We start from the raw sequence: 20,184 nt of genomic DNA on the forward strand, positions 1-20,184 counted from the left end.
TTATAATTTTTTCATTAAATTCATCAGTTTCTAAGCATTAATGCCATATGATACAATTGAAATACTGATAGAATTCCAAGAGGAAGCAAACAAGCACTCATTGGCACATTTTAACACCTATGGACCTGAAAGGAAAAACTTTAACATTTGAGGACAGCCTGACGCACCGACGGACGGACAGACAGAACTTCGGTATTACATAGGCTCGCACTTGCTTCGAACCTCGCCAATCAGGCCCTTGCACCTTTCGCATTCTCTTGCATAGTCCTTACCCTATTATGAATGTCTTACCCCTTTATAGACACCTCTTCAACATCTTCACATACCTTCTGCTTTTCCCTTAATTCCTGTTTGACGATGTCAATCCGGCTTTGAACATCTCTCTTTTTGGCTTTATCCTGCAGTATCTTCAACTGTGCTGCAACTGCATCTGCCTGTGCAAGACGATTGTCATTAATTGGTACCCTGATTGACCGAAAATGTAAGATTTCTGGCAGGGTGTGATTAAATCATTCAAACAGTTCGAGGTTGATGATAGTAAGGGGGGATCATGAAATATTTATTGTGAAATGAAATGTACTGATGGGATACAAGCTGTCTGCTGATTTTCACAACATCACTGAGCAATGCTTTCTGCTATTAAGGCCCACAAGTCCCAGTAAGTCCATCCCAAGTCCCAGTAAGTCCATCCCAAGTCCCAGTAAGTCCATCCCAAGTCCCAGTAAGTCCATCCCAAGTCCCATTAAGTCCATCACAAGTCCCTGTAAGTCCATAACTAGTCCCAGTATGTCCATCACAAGTCCATCACGTTATTCAGTCTTAAAGTCAATTCAAGCTATGCAAATGAACTGTGACAAAGTATTCTTACGTCATTGCTCACCCTGTTATTTATGACTAGCCCTGTGAAGGGGACTTGTGAAAGGACTTGTGATGGACTCTGATACAAGACTCAACAGGTAGTGTGTACAGGTTAATGGAGTTTGGCTCTGATGCTTTTCTTGAAACTTTTCCCCAATCTAAACACCTGAAGATCCCACTTTAATATTTTGCAAGCAGCTGTGAATACACTTGGGACTGAAGGTTTATTCGCAAGACAAAACAATTTCAACAAATTTCAAGAAAATCTGTGAGACTGACCCCAGAAAGTGTTTGGTTTCACATGGAAGGACCCACCTGTAAAATACCCCACCAAAAAGATGTCCAAATTATTTACAAAAAAATGACAATCATAATAGGCATGTTACCATGACTGTAACTCTTTAAGGCGGCCAATTAAGTGATGTGAGTAGGGATGACAGAAACCAAATCAGACGAGTATGTGCAAGATGGACATTTAACTGCAACTGCAAAAAACAATACCACAGATAATGAACTGACAATGACCTTGTTGCCATTTTTGCAAATACGCTTGAATGAAACTCCACATGGATGGGGTATCACCCGTATTTTTCCTATCCATTCCCACTATACTTTTCATCTATTTTGCAAAATTATCCAGCAAGTAGAACTGGCAACAAGAAAATGCCCAAATTTTGACATCTTTTGAAAAGAAGGAAGTGAACAAGACTAGCCTTAGTTTCTATTTGAAATCATCTGATTTTTCTCCTTTAAGTGCAAAGTTGAAGAAATGTCACCTTTAAAACTGACAAAAAAATTGAATTACGGCCTCAAACTTGACTGGTGAAATAGGTTAATGAGGACATTGCCTCTTTGGCATCAGAAAAATTCTAGAGAATTACATGTATATTGGATGAAACTTCCAATTCATTCTTAGTTCTGAGCAATTGGTGAGTCTATGCTCAATCACGCTGCAACGGATTCATCCTAGCTGTTTGAAATTTGTCATCAATCAGGCAATTAACGTAGACCGTCAAATACTAATTCATACATGTAAATACCTCTGACAGTCTGGCTATTCAACAACGCGCAACCTGACCGTGTTCATGTACACTGTATTAACATTTGATAATACCTAATGAAAATGCCCATTGCGTGAATCACCTGCAGGCACCTGGATGCAAGACAGTTTAATTGATTCTGATTGGTCAAGATTCTGCGTGCACATGGCTTGCCACACGTACGCTAAGTCCATACATGGAGATACTTTTGGACAATTCGCATCAAAAATATACCATAAAATGGATGGGGGTGTTCTGGAAAACGAATGTAAAATTCCAGAACATTAAGGTTAATTAGTCTGTTACTATTTGTCAATCAAATGAGACAGTCACATCCATCCAATATGAGTCATTGGTTATCAGATTCAGACACTGACACTGACTGAAATTAAATTTGGGCCTATGGGTGCAGTGTCCCAATTCTGGGAAAATTCTCCACCAGGCCGAGGAGCACAAAAAGTACCCCCAGAGATTGTTTCGAAACGAGGGGTCTCTTTGGGCCAAGAAATGGTGGGATTGTGTCAGTATGGTCCAGGAAGAGCCCGAGGAAGGTGAGGAATGTCATTTGAAAAATGGCCGCTGGGAAGGCTTGGCAACATTCACTTTTTAGGGGGTGAGTTTGTTTTGGGCGGATAATTAAAAAATTCATTGGTTAACCTACTAAAAATTGAAAATCAAATGAAATCTGAAGGACCAAACAACACATTGTTTTTTTTGAGAGGCCTCAGGGACTTCAGTTGCCTGCCATGGGGCTCCAAACTTGGTTGATTTTACACTATTTTCAGTGGAGCTTGAATTGGTTCAGTGCACCCCTATGGGACAGCAGATACATCCCAGACTCTTGTAAAATGGCGGGTAGTAACCAATGAAAACAGTGACCATGGCGAGACACGCACACACTAGCCAGAGGATCGGGTCGCACATCCAGTCAATTACAGGTAAAATGGAACACTATCCCAAAATGAGGCTATTTTGTTTCCTCTGAAAACAAAATCATTCTAATTTCTGTTCATCTTTATTTATTCATAAACAAAGTGCTTTAAAGACCATCAGAAAACCATTTCTCGATACCACGATAAACAAAATTTTATGAATCAAGTTAAAAAGAGTTAAATGACAGCAAGGATAGGATAATTCAGGAAGGTGAGCGAGCAATCTTTATTTCGATTGGGAAATGTGATATTTAACTACCACGATATAATTAAAAGAGTAACCTAGCTAGTATGACCGATTCCGTCCACAGTTCGAAAAGGAGGAATACTAACGCTCCACTCAGTAGAACTAAGTAGGCCTACCATGCCTACATCCATCCTACTAGTGTAAATTACATCTTGGCTTTGCAATGCTAGGCCCAACCTGCCAAATAAAAATGGTGGAGATCACTAAGTCCAGCATAACTACATTTATTGAATCCCACTTCCCACAATAAAACCCAAGATGTGTAAAAACAATAATTTGAAGTCATCATGACAACCTACCTGGCTAGCACAGTGGCAGAATGCATGTTGAACTGTACAGTGTGGGGGTCATTGATTTCCATCAACTGTGTAGTTCTCAAAGCAAAGGCCATTCTCAACAATTGAGGGCGCTCAGTATTAACATTTATTTACAAGAAATTGCTGAATTACTTCCCAATCTTTTTGTTTGCCATTTTTACCAAGTGATATTAGTTGAAGTGAATGAGCCCAATTAATTTGAAAACAAAGATGAGAGAGAGGGACTCGTGGATTGCAAAAGTGACAGCAAAATAATTTACAAAACCTGGCAAGATATTTGTACTTTTTGTGAATGTATGCAGCTTTAATTTCTCTCAGGAGTAAAACTGCAAATCCTCATCAGCAAAAAAGAAACAAACAAGATATTTTTTAATTCAACAAGTACTCGACAATTTTTGTTTTGACACGAATAATTGCAATGGTTATTCAAAAGAAACTGATTGCACACTACTAAATAACAAGCTATAGAAACCATCTCTATTTTAAAGTTTGTGGTAAATATTTGAACACGAGAAAATTTATTTAGTATTTCATTTACGAAAGTCTAGAATATATAATCTGCCATTATGCAACAATTTGGCCAGCAGATAATTATAACTAGTAAGTATATCAACCAATGGTTTAGACACATTAATTTACAACCAAGAGGCACAAAAATGCAAATGGGTCAATGTTTCATAGAAATGGAAATCCTTACTTTTAGGACCCCCATTAAAAATATGCATACCTTCAACAGTTACTGAGTTTCACATTTTCTGTCAGCATCCGCTACAAAATGACTACTCAAACCTCGAGTTGTGTAAGAAGACTTCCTGAGGCTGCATAATGGAACTCGTGCATGGCTTGTCAGAAGCGAAAGAATTCGCCTACCATAAGTGTCCCAAGAGTAAGGATTGCCATGGGATATTTACTGTCAGACTGTACCTACGCTGGTAACGATGCACTCTTTAATACATTGCTGATTTTAACGTGCCTTTTGTTTTAAAACAATTTTTGACTGCAATCCATTTTTTAGCTTAATAATGATAGTCTACATGGGTTTGCAAATCAGAGAACTGCAGTGCTTATCGATCCGTCTGCACAATTATCAACATATCCCAACATGGAAAAACAAACACAATTTACATCAAGAACTAGAACCCAAATACACGTCCCAGTTTGGGTGTATGTTTTCTTCCACTCTAATTCTACATGTAAGGGGGAAAAGCACAGCATTGAGTAAAATATAAAAAATTATGCTTTCCATCTATAGTTACTCTTAGTATAGCAAAAAAAGTGTCAGTTCAAAAAAGTGCAGATGACTGAATCACACATGAACATACATGTAAATGCTCGTCATTTGACTCTTTGGTGTACAAGCAATGTGAACACATTCAGGTATCTCGGCTTCATTAGCTATAACGCTGAGCAACTGTAATCGTCTTGTCCAAGTGAACCACTTGTGACCCACCATCCCCAAACCAGGCTGAAGTAGGTAACTTCATAATCCTGAAATAGTGGAACTTCCACTTTTCAGATTTTCACAGGAGTTTTACAGCTGTCACATATTTTTCATTTACCATGGATCACCTTCAACTGTAAAAAAAAAAAAAAAAAAAAAAAAGCTGAAGGAGAGGAATTGTCCAACATCACAAATACCGACTTCAGCCTGGTTTTGGGACGGTGGGTCACATTTGGATTCACCATATGAAAATACCAAATATATATCTGATTCCTTGGCTAGAGCTGAACAATTTGACGAGGCCAGTTTACAGGTGCACAGCAATAAGCCTGTTTTTTGGGGCGGAAAAAGCACCATCTGAACAAACAATCCCAACAGTCTTGTGTAAAGAGAGCAAAAAAGCTCGGTCACCCATTTCGCTACTCTTTAAGCAGTTTTGAAATCTTATTCACTTGACAGTACTTTGGGAAACATTTCGACAGATCGTTTCAAAGAATAACTGTGAACAATGTATTCCAGAAGGATTAACGATAAGAAAGTTTTTCTTGGGAAATGCTGGTAAGGACAGAGGCCGTGTTAAACCTGGTGACCACTGAGTTACCCCAGATGAAAGGTACCAAGTTGCAAATGGTTACCTGAAGTGAAGAAAAATGACATTGCTTATCCACTCCCCAAATACCACATGATGACATTTTTTTCTTTAGCACCTTCCTACTGTGCACTGCCGAATACAGCACTTCTCCAAGTCCCATTTCAAAAACAATTCTGTTTGTGTGGGTCAAAAAAGTTCATTTGCCACTTTGTTCTACTGAGGCAAGAAATCTTGTAATGTTTGCACAATGGGCAAATTGACAATGAAAGCTTCAAGGGCAATGTGTCAATGTCTTTTATCAATGACTTTGGAACCAGATTTCCTCCTTCGCTGCACTGTATGACATGGGCATTTTTCTGAATGACTCTAGGTGTGAGTAGCGTCCGTTTTTCGGAGGGAGATGATCTTTAGTCAACCTCCTCAATGGTAGGTCCTCCGCTGCTGGCTCCCCCACTGGGTGCCCCACCTGCTCCGGGGAAACCACCCCCTGGCATACCACCCGGCACGCCTCCGGGCATATCCCCCGGCGCACCTCCTGCTGCCTGGTAGAGCTTAGTGATAATGGGATTGCAGATTTTCTCCAGCTCCTTCTGGCGATCCTCAAACTCGTCCTTCTCTGCCATCTGTGAACCAAAACGACGTCAGAAGTGAGAGTGAATAATGAAGACAAATACACCAAACATCAAGTAGAGTGGTTGTGTAACAATGACAGTCACATTATTTTTGACTTTACAGGGCTCGTTTTAACCGACAGGGCATGAGTTCTCTCCTGAATGACTACAATTACTTGAGTTTTGAACTAGCGTGGTGCTATTGAGCAAGGTGCAAAAAGTAGCCACACTGACTGATGTTGAGAGGATCTAAGACCTCTATAATGAAATTCAAATGAATCCTCACTCATGGGATTATGGGGAAATGGACATTACAATGTATCCACCTCCCTGAGGAAGCAACCTACCGCCACTCACCACTGTTGAGACCTTCCATTTATGACCACAAATGTGCAAACACCACCAAAATTGGTCAAACAATTTACAGAGCAGCTTTTAACACAGTCTGATACCTTGACTGCGACTTTGGAACACGAATAGTTCTTCCCAAACAGATGTGCTCTGCAATACAAATTGTACAAAATTCACTCCTCAGGGTATTTCAGAACTCACTGGCTAATATTACCTGGTTGCCGTCGAGCCAGTCAAGGACCTCCTTGCATTTATCCAGGATAGTCTGCTTGTCCTCCGGGCTGATCTTGTCTTTCAGCTTGTCATCCTCAACGGTGGACTTCATGTTGTAGGCGTAGCCTTCCAGGCCGTTTTTGGCACTGATGCGGTCACGTTGGGCATCATCCTCCGCCTTGTACCTCTCGGCGTCTGCCACCATTCTCTCAATCTCCTCCTTGGAAAGCCGGCCTAAGCAGCACATGAAAAAAACAAAAAAGTCTGTAATTGTATCTTTACACTTGAACCCAGAAAAAATGCTTCACATGGGGTTCACAGGGGTGTGAGTGGAATATAAAAAAAAAAGCTGAAAAAGCTGAAATTGTGAGAGTGAATCAAACAGCATATATGGCGTGGGGTCTAGGTATTGAAATTTAGATGCTCTATGGTACATTTTAAAGCTTCCTGATGAAACCATTGATCATTTTTTCATTGCAATTTAGGCTACGCATATTTTTAATTTTACTTTTTTTTTGTATCTGCCAAAAATTTCTGACGAGATTAAATAAATGGAACAAGTTAAAGTTAATTCTTAGTTAAAGAATGCACATCGCGCGCATGTGTCACATGTCCAGGATTTGGGATTTTCTCAGTGCAGACCATTTCTATGGATTTATGACTTGACGATCAGTCTTTTCAAAGGCTGTATCCAAGTCAGAACCTCTTTGGACAATTGTACATTTGTATTGCACTGATATTGTGATGAGTTTATGTCCAAAACTTGTTTGAACGCCCATACAAAATGATGCCAAAAGTGCAAGAATGCACGACACAAGAAGAACTTAGTGCCCCCGCACCAGTTGTCACAAAGCCCTCCTTCAGCGAAAGCTAACCTTACTTCAAGCTTCAAATATACAATGAAATGTATGTTACCACGGTAGTTACAGTGGAGCTTGTTAGTTAGGTGCCATTGCAAAATTGACTAAGCGTTCTTCCTTGTTTTGTTGGCATTCTCGCCACTCAGTTCATCATTGTCAAGGAGGGCGAGAATCCGCGGGATTAAGGGCAATCATTTCCACTTGGTGAACCTTTTCTATTTTGACTTGGGGCCTTACGTAGTCTTGTCGCACTTTCAACATGGCACTTTCTACATGGCACTGTAAAAAGCCAACACCACAAAAATAGATACTGAGTTTGACGAATTTGACACCGCAAACCTAGGCACACGTGCATGTTCAGACCCACGATGGCATGCATCACTATTGTTGTAAATCGTACGTGGCGAGAATTCACTAATAATTAACAGAGAAGATGCAAGGTACGGGCATTTCCGCGGCTCAACAATGCTGTATTCTCACTACATCCGATTATGCTTTTGCATATTCAGACAACATCATGTACGTCAATCTCCAAAAGCTCCTCCTTCACGTTCCATATAAGACCTATGATATCATAAATAGCCGTAAAAGACGATGTTTGATTGGATGCACGTTGATCATAGTAGGACTCATGCTCGATCTTATGGCAACCCCAGAGAGAAGCTGATTTTACTGGGCGGACCAGCATGCGCGTAACCAGATTTTGTGGGCGAGGTGGCTTATAAACTTGTCTTTCGTTTGGTCAAGCTGTTGTACGTATACACTGTGATAGCATTTTCAAGATTCCTAGCAAAATCTCAAATAACAAAATGCTGTTATCTGTAAATCGCCCCTTTGGCCGCATGCATGTACATGCACATACGTACACGTGTATACATGTCGAACCAAACCACACCAAACATTGGCGCTCGAAGCATTGGTAAATTTCAACCTCCTCTTTGTTGAGAGATAGAATCCCTGTGTCTGTTTTATTTTAAATCATACAATTTCCCGTCAAATTCAAATTATGTGGTTTGAATATTTTTTAAAGTATAACTTAATGGGATATCGATGATGAATTATGAATGCTTGCCCCACAATTATCTCCTTCCCGGCCCAAGCTCTAAAGAGGATTTTGTAAAAAAGCGTTGCGTCATGACTGTGTGATTTGCTGATCATAATTGTTACGAACCACTAGTGTGTAATGTCCATACCTGAATCATATCCAAACACTTTCTTTGAAAATTACGGTTTAATGCTGAATAAGTGTAGAAAGTTACAGATTTTCAGTAAACTGTAACATTAAAAGGTGGTGTGAGCCGATGTTAGTATCTTTACTCTCATCCTACTAAAAAGGAAATTTCACAATAATATGACGGAATCTTGGCATTTATAAATAATTACAGGTGGTTTTCAGTTTTAGGGCTCATGAGGGGATGACTGTGCCACAACGCACTAAGTTATTAAAACAAACCAAGCTACAAAAGCCAAACATAAAGCGTTTTTTCTCGTGGACAATGGCCTACCCAGCAGCCAAATAAGCCCGATTATCATCGGAAAAACACATACGGCCAGTACAGTCATGCTGCCACTCCATCAAAGTTCTTACATAAGCCTGAATTACTATGTAGCTGTACATCATTGATGTGATCGGAGAAGAGACAAATCGAAGACAGGTGTACACTGTGCGGAGTAAAATCAATTGTTATCTAGAATGAAGTATGTCTGCCACCTCTGGATAAATATTTAATTATCTACGATGTGAATATAATGTTCATGTCACAATATTAATCAACCGAAAAAAGTCGCCGTGGCTGGCGCGTCAACGCAGTCGAACATGCTTGCAAGTATGGTTACCATGTTCCTTGGGTTCTTATACTTAATTCAGTATAGTTTTTCGGACAGGGACAGGCTGAAAAAGCAGAGATTGCATGCCACGTCAAGGGAAAGTCCCAACTCAATGGCTGTTTAATGTATGATGGAATTATTTTTATGGCAAAAGGACGAAACTACAAAAGCGTTCAAATCAAAACGAAAACTTAAACCAAAAACGTACTAATCCAGATGTTCACACAATAAATCATGTTTTGAAATGTCAGTAACAATTGTAAAGCAAACTTCACGAAACAGGGAGTGAATTCTGCGCCCGTGTCGTGCCAGCTGTTCGGAAAAATTGGTGGTCTCATTGTTGGTGGGATACACTCGCTGACTGTTTTCGGACAAATTTACTATCTGAGGCAATCCAGTGGCAGCGTGAACAAGAAATTTTGCATGCTTGTACAAATTTGTTGATGACCATGGATCAATAAATTTTGTTTCCCCGCAGTGACGAAGAAATATATTACTAATATTAGTTATCAATGTTTGGTACAAAAATATGGATTCTAACAGACAGAATGGCTATAAAGCTAGGACTGAAACTGGATTCGGGGACTGAGGCTACAGTCAACATTTTTCCCACAATATTTGGGACCAGCAAAGACAAAGACTAAGCCACGGACACAAGACTGATGCAGCCTCAGTCAAAGTCCCCTACACCCCTTACCTTTATCGTTAGTGATGGTGATCTTGTTGGTCTTCCCCGTGCTCTTGTCGACGGCTGACACATTCAGGATGCCGTTGGCATCAATGTCAAAGGTCACGTTAATCTGTGGGACACCTCGGGGGGCAGGCGGGATGCCAGACAACTCAAACTTGCCCAGAAGATTCTTGAGGGAAAAAATTACAGAAAAATTATTTTCTATGGGAAAAAAGTTGTGTGGGGACAGGACAGTAACCAAATGATCGGTGTAGAATGCGTAGTACTTGGCAACCCAAGCTGCTTATTTGTACAGTTAAAAATCTAAGGTTAAATGAGCCAGAACCAAATCATGCTTCTCTGTTCAGTCAGTATCATTCTTCACAGTGTAATGCTAGATTTATATAAGAGCCTGAATTGTACAAAGACATTCTGGAGTGGAAAAAGAAGAAATCAACTGATCAGCGAAATGCACTTCACCTGACAAGTCTGCTCACTGTGCCCCCCAAAGTTCCCAAGGGATAACTCACATTCGCACTGGTCATGGCACGTTCGCCTTCGTACACCTGGATGAGCACTCCGGGCTGGTTGTCGGCATATGTCGTGAAGGTCTCCTCATTCTTAGTGGGGATGGTGGTGTTCCTCTTGATCAGGGGTGTGAAGACACCCCCGGCCGTCTCGATGCCCAGGGAGAGCGGGGCAATGTCCAGCAACAGCAGGTCCTGCACCTCCTCGGATTTGTCTCCCGACAAGATGGCGGCCTGAACGGCTGTGAAGAAAACAGGACGGCTGCATCAGGCACCATGGACATACAAACGAGAAAGTGCAACTGCGGCAAGTAAGCTCAGCTCAAAGCACACTGAGAGGTCAACGAAAGAAACCCAGGACAACAGAACTGTTTTGACATCTATACATAGAACTTGTCTTTACTGACAAACTGCACTTAACCCTCCTATGCTGAAGTCACTCTTTGGGTCACTTGGTAAACACCTCAAAGAAGCACAGCTGTGTTGTGTTATGCACTGCACCAACAGTCCCTCACAGGAATATCAGATTGCACTTTTGTGCTGCTGTCCAACAACTGTGCTTCACTGTTTCATGTGCATAATTGTGCAGTAAACCAAATGCAGTGAAGAGGACTGCACAAAAGACCCTGGGCCATTTTGTGCTGGCAACCAACTGTGTACACACTGAACCTGTGCATGTTTGTGTTCCATGTAGAAAATACGTGCACAAGAGTGACTGTGGGCACTCGTGCGCATTTGTGTTGTAAAACCAAAGGAGGGTTTTAAAGGTTCTTTCAGGCAAAATACTGTTTTCAAATGGAAAAATGAAATCGGGCAAAACTATTCCGTTATCTTTAACCACTTGCTGCTGGGTGGTTTGAAAAAAGCAGTGCACACATACAGGCCATTTTCAAGATTTCCAGTTTGCAAATTCTTAAAAAATTCATAATTTTAATTAACAGACGTTTACATCCACCAAAGGACTGTCTGGTTGCTGCCTTAATCTGACAGACACAATCTAGTGACACCAGAGTATTTCGGCAAGGCCTGTCGCCTTGTGAAAAGAGCCCAGATTGTGCGGTGTTATGTAATTTTCTTTTGTTCACGAGCCGGGCACAGTGCGCTGCTGACAGCCGTGCTGTGTGGCTCATCTCTGTGGAGGTAGAGTGCTTTTGTCCCTGATGGTAATCCGCTCGCCCTAAATGCCCTGAAGTGTGGTGTACTGTTTCAAAATAAGGCCAGATTATCTCCACTATTGAGAGTGAAAAAAGTTGGTAATGCCCAGCAGCCTGGTCTTTTGTTACGAGTACGATCTTTGTTACAAGGCCCAGTTCCCTTTGTCCAATTTCGGAGACCCTGGCCACGCGTATAATCAATACGTGTGCGGTACCGAAAACCCCAACGGCAAGTGGTTAAGGCATGTGGATGCAACCACACACCTCTAATCAGAGACGGGATAACTAGCAATATTTACACAACAAAGCCACTACAATGTGCAAGAGCCAACAACCTGTTTTCTTCTAAATAGGATATGAGGAATGTAACTAAGTAAGGATGCATGAAGTAAAAGCAAGATGAACATCTTTTATTTCCTGCCATCATTTGCATTTTGCTGTTATGTGGTAATTTGGTGTATTTCGAAGCATCTAATCATGATGCCATACCCATTAAGTGGCAATCGACACCTTGACCATATGTGTGTATCCTTGGTAATAAAGTAAGCTTTTGCTCTGGTTAATCTCACCTGCTCCATAGGCCACAGCCTCGTCTGGGTTGATGCTCTTGTTCAGCTCCTTGCCATCAAAGAAGTCCTGCAACAGCTTCTGGATCTTGGGGATACGAGTAGAGCCCCCGACCAGCACCACATCGTCAATATCCTTCTTCTCCTTTGAGGCATCAGAGAGGGCCTTGGCCACGGGGCCCAGGGTGCCTCGGAACAGGTGGCCGTTCAGCTCATCAAAGCGGGCCCGGGTGATGGAGGTGTAGAAGTCGATGCCCTCGAACAGTGAGTCAATCTCGACACTGGGGGGCGGGGGAGGAGGGGAAGAGAACAAGGTAGTTAGATTTACAAGACGCATTATTCAGAGTGCTAGCACTTTCATGGTCCCAAGACTCTGGCAGGGAAAAATCACCTATGGGGCAGCGCGGACATCCAGGAGTTTTTAAAAATTGTGGGTAGTAACCACACTGCACCAATGAAGACAACTGCAACGAGTGCACGAGTATGTACTGATCAAAGAAAAGATTGTGTAACTTGATCCTTGGACTGGCTTGCGTGTAAGTACATCACCATGGTCGCTGTTTTCACCAGCATGGTACCTACTATTTTACAAGAATCTTGGATGTCCGTGCTGCTCCTTTGGGAGACTTATAGCCATTCTGTATTGAAGGGTCTTCAGTAAGACATGATCAAATGGATGTCCTAGATGTACAAACTGCTATCTAAACGACAATGGGAAAACTCAAATATCTCTCAAATGCTTCCAGCAATCCACACAGATCTGTACCATGTTTCATAGTAAGTGATTTCACTCCCCCCCCCAAAAAAAGATTAATATAACCCTGCCCTCAAAATGACTACTCACGTTTCCTTTAAAGTTATTTTTACTCAGTTTAGGCAGCAATGCTGCTACCTTTCACTCAGAATTCCTTGTGATTCAGTGCTGGGCAAAATTGTTTTCTGAACTACGTTCACACCCTTCTGCATGACATCTTGGATGACAGAGGTTGCATCTAACACTTTTCCTTTACTTTGTTTTTCAAACTAGAAATGAAACTCTTTAGGTAAGTACTTGGCTTGTGAGCTGGAAGATAGAGTCCTCTTAGCACGCTCACAGGCAGTGCGCAACCTTCTCAGAGCCCGTTTGTTGGTTGTAATGTTCTTCTTGTGCTTGCGCTTGAACTCCTCCACAAAGTGGTTGACGAGGTTGTTGTCAAAGTCCTCGCCCCCCAAGTGAGTGTCGCCGTTGGTCGACTTGACTTCAAAGATGCCGTCCTCAATGACCAGCACAGACACATCAAAGGTGCCGCCTCCTAAGTCAAAGATCAGGACATTTCGCTCCTTGCCGACCTATTCAAAACAGTGAAGATAAAATGCCTTACAGGGCAAAAAAAACACAAAAGAAAGGGCTGCCGGTGAGCCAAGGGTAGCTGAACAAATATTTGCCAATGTCTTACCCAGACCAGCCATCTGACGGCAGTGTGGGATGGAGGACACCTGGCTTATCCCTTTGATGTTGGCACATTGATTTTGACCAGGACCCTTGATTGATAATCCAGGCCAATTTTCAGAATGTGCCACAAACACACATTACTCTGCTATCTGGAAGAACTACTTATAGCAACGTTGGCTTAGTTAAAACCTTGCAAACATGTACAATGGGAGCAAATTGGCCAATCGCATTTTAAACTCCAGCGCTGCCAATAATGCTACGGCACTCTCACCTTTTTATCCAGACCGTACGCAATGGCAGCTGCGGTGGGCTCATTGATGATACGCAAGACATTGAGGCCAGAGATGGCACCAGCATCTTTTGTAGCTTGGCGCTGGGAGTCATTGAAGTAAGCCGGGACGGTGATCACAGCATTATTGACACTCTGGAAGAGAAAGGGGCTTCATTCTTACAGGTGGACAAATACATCCATTCATATGCAGCAAGGTATGAGACGGAGAGACCCCTCCCGCCCGCTTTGTGTTGGTCATTGTCTTGCAGGAATCTGGGGAATTCCTTTCAGACATCTTGGGGGGATGTGTTAAGTAACAATAGTCTGGACTGTGTATAGGGATTGGACATGTTTGGGGGGTACCCCTCGGTCTCATTTCTTGCTGGGTATACATCCATTTCATTTCCTTGTCTAGTTCCTTGAATTACACTTGTCTAGTCAGAACTGGTGAGAGGTAAATCACAGCAAGTTAGGGAATGCTGATGCAAATGAACGGATGCTGCACAAATACAGAGAACCAATAACTAGCACTGTGAACTCCATGATTTGTTATCATTGGTAACCTGTTTCTGCTTATCCAATTTTCTCTACGAAAAGCAAATGTCTGTCCATGAAAATGGCTCCCCGTGTTTCTTCATTCAAACATTTCAATCTTTTTCTTGATTACACAGAAAAAAAAACAACAAAACTGCTCTGACCTTGCCAAGGAAAGCCTCGGCTGTCTGCTTCATTTTAACGAGCACCATGGAGCTGATTTCTTCCGGGTAGAATGTCTTGGTCTCCCCCTTGTACTCCACCTTGATCTTCGGCTTACTCCCGTCGTTGATGACTTGAAATGGCCAATGTTTCATATCGGCCTGCACGGACGGGTCTTCAAATCTGCGACCGATCAGACGCTTGGCATCTACGGAAGCAAAGGAGAAAATTTGGTGACGGAGGATGAACTTTTGAATGGGAAGATAAAAATCCACCATATCCAATTAAACAGGTGGTAACAAGGGAAATGGAGGTATCCTCGTCAAGAGCAGGGTGACTGGTGCTCTAAACTGCATTTTTGTTGCACAAATCCTGTTTCAACTACGGAACAACTTTAATACATTTTGCTTCTGACTTCACTGTTTGTCATGCAGTGGCTGCCGACAGAAAAAAAATGAACAAAGGTTTGGGGCACATGATTTTCAAACAGAAGTTAGAGACACAATATCACCAAAAGCTATACAAGAAGACTTTCTTATATTTCTATTTAAATATGTCATTTGTAAAACACAAGTTTGCTTTAAAAGCTTTATTTCTTTTCACAAGTGGAATTCTGTCAATCGCCTGAAGTGGAAAATAATTGATTCACAAGTTACTTTTTAACAGTATAATCCAGGCGAGAGTAAGGTTCAGCCCAGCCACTATCAATTTAAAACGGGCTTACTACCCCCCCCGGGTCTTAAGTTACAAAGGATGTGAGAGTAGTTTCCTGCAGAGTAAAGGACTTTGCAGGATTCAGGAAAGTTCTGCAGGACTTACCAAACACTGTGTTGCTTGGGTTCATGGCTACCTGGTTCTTGGCTGCATCTCCGATGAGACGCTCTGTGTCGGTGAAGGCCACATAGCTTGGGGTGGTCCGGTTGCCTTGGTCGTTGGCAATGATCTCCACTTTGCCGTGCTGGAAAACCCCGACACAGGAATAGGTGGTGCCAAGATCAATGCCCACGGCTGGAGCAGTCATTTTAATCTCTGAACAATTGCAAAAAAAGCAAACAAAAAACTTGTCACGGATCATTCCTTTTATTAACCTTAACCCCAAAGCTGTGGAACTGGAAACTCAACCTACCAACTGTAAACAGATTCAAGCATGTCACTGTAATTACTGGTAAATGAGTCCAACAATTTAACTCCAACAAGTCAACATTGTGGGAGGTTGACTCATCTAGTATGTATCGGTCTATGCAGTATTACAGGGACTTCCACAGTAGAAGTACCATACTTGAGAAACTCGGGCACAATCCAGCACACAGTACACTAGCTAGTCACTCCACAGAACCATCCCTCATGTGTCCCCACTCAAACAAAATCCAACACCATTGCCCTTAGGCCTTTGTGCGTCAATCCAACAAAGTTAAACATGTATGGAACCCATTAGCCAAGGCTTGACAAAATCAACTGTTCAAGGGGTTTGGGTAGTTAGGTTAATTAATGATGTGTATCAGTTTGATATCCTAACTCAAATTCCACTTTGACAACATTGGGATCCACATCTAATGCAGTTCAAAAATTTTTCCATGGGATTACATCACCAGGTTGAATTCACAGAGAGTTTTCGTAAGGCACTCTGATTCACTAGTTAAAGTTGCACACATCAAACTAGTTTTCAATTGGACTATTGCTAATAGAAATTTATACATTTTCATCGCCAATGAGTGTCAATGAGAGTTAATATTTGGACCTTTTCTTTGACACCAGAAAAATACTGCCCTGAATTGTCAAATTAACAAGAAGATTCATTGTTCAGTGCACACATGTGTACGCCTCTGACGTTAACACACACCTACATGACCTTGTCGCATAAAAAGTTTATTGACTTTAGGAAGTTCTGAACGGACAACGTGCAGCCTCGCCTCACACACATTTCACATCTGGGGAATTCCCATACCTACTGTGTAATTCCCCACAGCAGCAAGACTGTTCCTGGAAACTCTACCCAGTGACAATTCTCCACCAACAAATTAATAATCAATACTGCATGTACTGGTGCATACATGTACACGTATGTATTTTGTGTTATTATTTAACACATCTGCTGTTATGGTAGTCCCATAAATGCAGACTAGTCCTTACATATATGTGACCCACTCTGCAAAAAAGGGTATCAAGTCGCGCAATGCCACAACACGTAATGGCCTATTCTATTTGAAGAGGGCAAAATTTCTTCCAAAAATGTGTTTTTTTCCTTAAATAGCTTCTTTAATATATATATTTTTAGAATTTGTCACTACTAACATGGATACTAATGAAAGGTTGAAAAATTGATCATTCAGAAGGAGATCTCTACTATAGCATTGTGTTTCCACGCACACACATATGGTGTGCAATTTTTATGGCCTACATGTAAGCTATTTGTAGGGGTAAACACGTACAAGGATGTGTTCCAAGTGGCCTAATGTGCATGCATATGCCAACTGATGGACCATCCCATGAAGTTGGAATCCCTGTGCTCAATTACGTTCACACTTTCTCTTTTCTCTGCGTGTGCGCATCCGACAAAAATTTAAAAATATTAATTTTTCCAAATACGCATACATTTGGTGCATACACACTATCCATTATTTCACAAACTGCATACAAGGGCGCATTTTCATTATGCACTGCACTTTCCTTCACACACTACAGACACCTCAAAATAGACCTTTGCATTGCTTTCACTGTGCATACACAGCGAGTATGAAGCTGCCTTAACACTTCACTCAGTAGAGCTACATGTATTTAACTTCAAGGGGTTGGCCTAAATTTCAAAAATAAAACAGAAAAAAAAAATTGAAAAATTTATTAACCTCCCTGGCCTAGGCCTACATCATGTCTGTAGGCCTATTACCTCCAGCTTTTCCTACCTCCATGCTCCAACCAACCATTAAACTTCCTGAGGTCAGAGAATGGAGGTTTCTACCTCCATGGTCAGCTCGGACACGTCGGCACAGAGGGTCACGTTATTGCTGGCATGGGCGCGGGTCGACCATCGACGTAGCAACTCCCTTCCTGGTAATGTGTTATGGTCATGCCCATTCTAGCTGTTCAGGACCGATATTGATCAGACCCATTTTCAGTTTTTGTTACAACATGCTTTAACTTGAGTGCAACAACTGTAATTCTTTTAGTCGCATGCTCCTTTCTTTCAAAAACATACCTTTGCGATGTACCTTTCGGGTTAAAATGTGGTAAGAGAGTCGTCCGATCGGCCGCACGCGTTCACGGTACACGACACTCACACACACGTACATATCATGTGCACGTGAGATACGAAATTGTGTCAATCTCGATCCCAAGTAACTAGGTATGCCTTTAATTTGCAAGCACAAATGTCCATTCCCTGGGTACGTAGCTTTACGAATGTTCTGGAATCAATGGTCACATGGTACGCGTTCAACCAATGGTATGATTGTGCTACGTTTCCGCCGCGAAGACCAAGCACTGGGGGATTTTCGTTTGCTAAACAATAAGGCAGATGATCAAAATAATTTGTGACACCGTCAAATATAAAAGTTTGTTTGGTGTTATAAACCTTGTTGGTTAGACTTCGACCCAGCCAAAGAGATTTTTGACTAAGCACTGTACTACAATCAGATTCTGACTCTTCAGTCATCGAATTCTAATAATCCCAGTTTATCGAATTCAAATTTATTTGTTTTCGACACCCCCTTTCCCTCACAAAGTCCTGGTTGTAACGAATTAATTTTCCTGATCCCTCCAATTTTACTAAAACGATCGACGAGAGTTGACGGAAATCCTAATATTGAATGCCTTCTGTACAAGGAAACCTGACGGGTATAGGTGATCCCAAGGACAAATTTTCAGACTTTGAACATTCCTGAATTGTTATCACATATAATAATACCGCAGTAGCAGCATCCAGAAAAGTATAAGTGAGCTCTACACGATTATTAATTTCAGTACTCCAAAGAGAAATAAACACAAATTTATCGAGGTTTAATTCGATTAGAACGATTTAAATATAAAAGCTAGGTGAAAACACTGAGGAAATGTGGGTCTTTAGAGGCCCCTTAGTTTCACTTTTTGTAACTTTAAATTAAAAAAATAATAAAAAAGGATCTCACTCTACTTGGATAGGATACAAAGGCGTTTTTTGTTTCTGTTTCATTCTGTTTTGTTTGTTCTTGTGCAACAATGAGCCAGTTTCAACCAAGAAAGTATTTTTCTTTTTCGAACAAAGCACGCCAGTGGGTCAGCGTATATGAAAGACTATCGTGAGCGAGTCATGCAGTACGGCAGTGAGTCGTCAACTTCTGGCTTAAGTAATAATAATAATAATTATAATAAAGCATTTATAAGGCGCACTATATCTGCAAAGCATTCAGAGGCGCCGGTCTAGGTGGAAAAATGAAAAACTCAATTGTGCATTCATAGTGAAAAAGCTTGTGAGAAGAAGAATGTTTTGAGATGATGCTGAAATTGCTTGATGTCATGTTCTTGTCTTAGATGATCCGGGAGTGAGTTCCATAAGCGTGGTGCAATTGTAGAAAAAGCCCTGTCTCCGGCACTGGCCAGCCGAGTCCGGGGAACAACTAGGGTATTACTTGTTGACCTCAGACCCGGCCTGACAGAGCGGAGTTGCAGCATGTTTGCAAGATAAAGGGGACTAGAGCTGTGGAATGTCTTGAATGTGAGAAGGAGGATCTTGAACTGAATTCTGTATTTGATGGGTAACCAATGTAGTTTGTTAAGTGAGGCTAAAGCTGTCCTTTAACGCCAAAGTCTCGTTGAATTGATAAATGAGATAAGGGGAAGGGAACGGTGCTTGGTGAACAACACGAAGGGAAATCTGGAGCTAGTGGGGCAATTCTTTTTTGCAATTCTGGCTCTAAACCTGAACTCTAAGGCGGTTTCCCAAGATGACAAACAAAAAAAATTGGACAGACCAACAGAAATTTGTAAGGTAGGCCTATAGTCGACACAGATAGCTAGAAATCATTAGATAACATTCTTATTTATTTCACCGGATCGCCATCTTCAAACACGAACTATGATTAAATGCTGTTTTACTAAGGGAATAAATGTGTGCTTGGCCGGTCTTAATCGTGCGTTTAGGACTTGCTCAGGCCGCTGGCGAGGGCATTAGTCGCGTCCATTCTCCTGAGCAAGGTCTTAAACGCCAGTTTAAGGCCGGCAAAGCACATGATTTATTCCCATTCATAAATACCTTTGTATTCGGAGAGTCAAAGGAAGGCAACATGATGGATTTCCAACGATATTGTTCTCAATTTTACCTTCATGTTCCTAAACACGCCGTCCATTTTATGATGGTATATTCCTTTTGAAAGTTGTCCAATAGAATCCCTTTCTATGTGGACTTGGCGCGCGCGTGGCATTTTGCTTGTTGCGTCGCACGCAGCTGACTCATGGCGAAAGATCGTATAGCGCCGCGTAGCGGAGCAAGAGGGGGAACTTCACCATGAATACGCGTAAAACGTTGTTATCACATAGGCGCCATTCTGGTTGGACTACGCCTGCGCAGTGTATGTTAATGCGCAGGCGCAGGCGCCGCGACAGGCACG

The 20,184-nt window shown here is 41.7% G+C and overlaps 2 protein-coding genes across 10 annotated transcripts in view; both read right to left on the minus strand.

Annotated features, from left to right (window-relative positions):
* Positions 1-3,530, minus strand: part of ccdc13 (coiled-coil domain containing 13) — a 101,279-nt gene extending 97,749 nt beyond the window's left edge. For 4 of the 7 annotated variants that reach the window (XM_087140053.1, XM_087140054.1, XM_087140052.1 and 1 more), the window contains exons 1-3: positions 3,377-3,530; positions 1,245-1,343; positions 327-434 (exon numbers count right to left, since the gene is read on the minus strand). In XM_087140053.1, the coding sequence (XP_086996179.1) occupies positions 327-434; positions 1,245-1,247 (111 nt within the window). In that variant the 5' untranslated portion in view covers positions 1,248-1,343; positions 3,377-3,530. Of the gene's footprint in view, positions 1-326; positions 435-1,244; positions 1,344-3,163 lie in introns of all 7 variants that reach the window. The other 3 variants (XM_087140051.1, XM_087140056.1, XM_087140055.1) reach the window with 3 other exon arrangements.
* A 140-nt stretch (positions 3,531-3,670) lies between these two features.
* LOC110989239 (heat shock cognate 70 kDa protein-like) lies at positions 3,671-19,939 on the minus strand. Of its 3 annotated transcripts, none has more exons than XM_087140063.1 (10): positions 19,830-19,939; positions 15,425-15,634; positions 14,608-14,813; positions 13,910-14,062; positions 13,258-13,535; positions 12,210-12,487; positions 10,490-10,728; positions 9,987-10,149; positions 6,604-6,836; positions 3,671-6,050 (listed from the first exon to the last, which is right to left on the minus strand). In XM_087140063.1, the coding sequence occupies exons 2-10, from the start codon at positions 15,624-15,626 to the stop codon at positions 5,835-5,837; spliced, it is 1,968 nt and encodes a 655-aa protein (XP_086996189.1). In that variant the 5' UTR covers positions 15,627-15,634; positions 19,830-19,939; the 3' UTR covers positions 3,671-5,834. The 3 variants fall into 3 exon arrangements, with proteins under 3 accessions (XP_086996189.1, XP_086996188.1, XP_086996190.1); XM_087140062.1 differs by lacking the exon at positions 19,830-19,939 and adding an exon at positions 17,799-17,955; XM_087140064.1 differs by lacking the exon at positions 19,830-19,939 and adding an exon at positions 17,506-17,526.
* Positions 19,940-20,184: the final 245 nt, after the last annotated feature.

Source organism: Acanthaster planci, linkage group LG08 (genome assembly GCF_054643075.1).
Source record: "Acanthaster planci isolate LZ-2023a linkage group LG08, COTS_SCS, whole genome shotgun sequence".
NCBI lineage: Eukaryota > Metazoa > Echinodermata > Asteroidea > Valvatida > Acanthasteridae > Acanthaster > Acanthaster planci.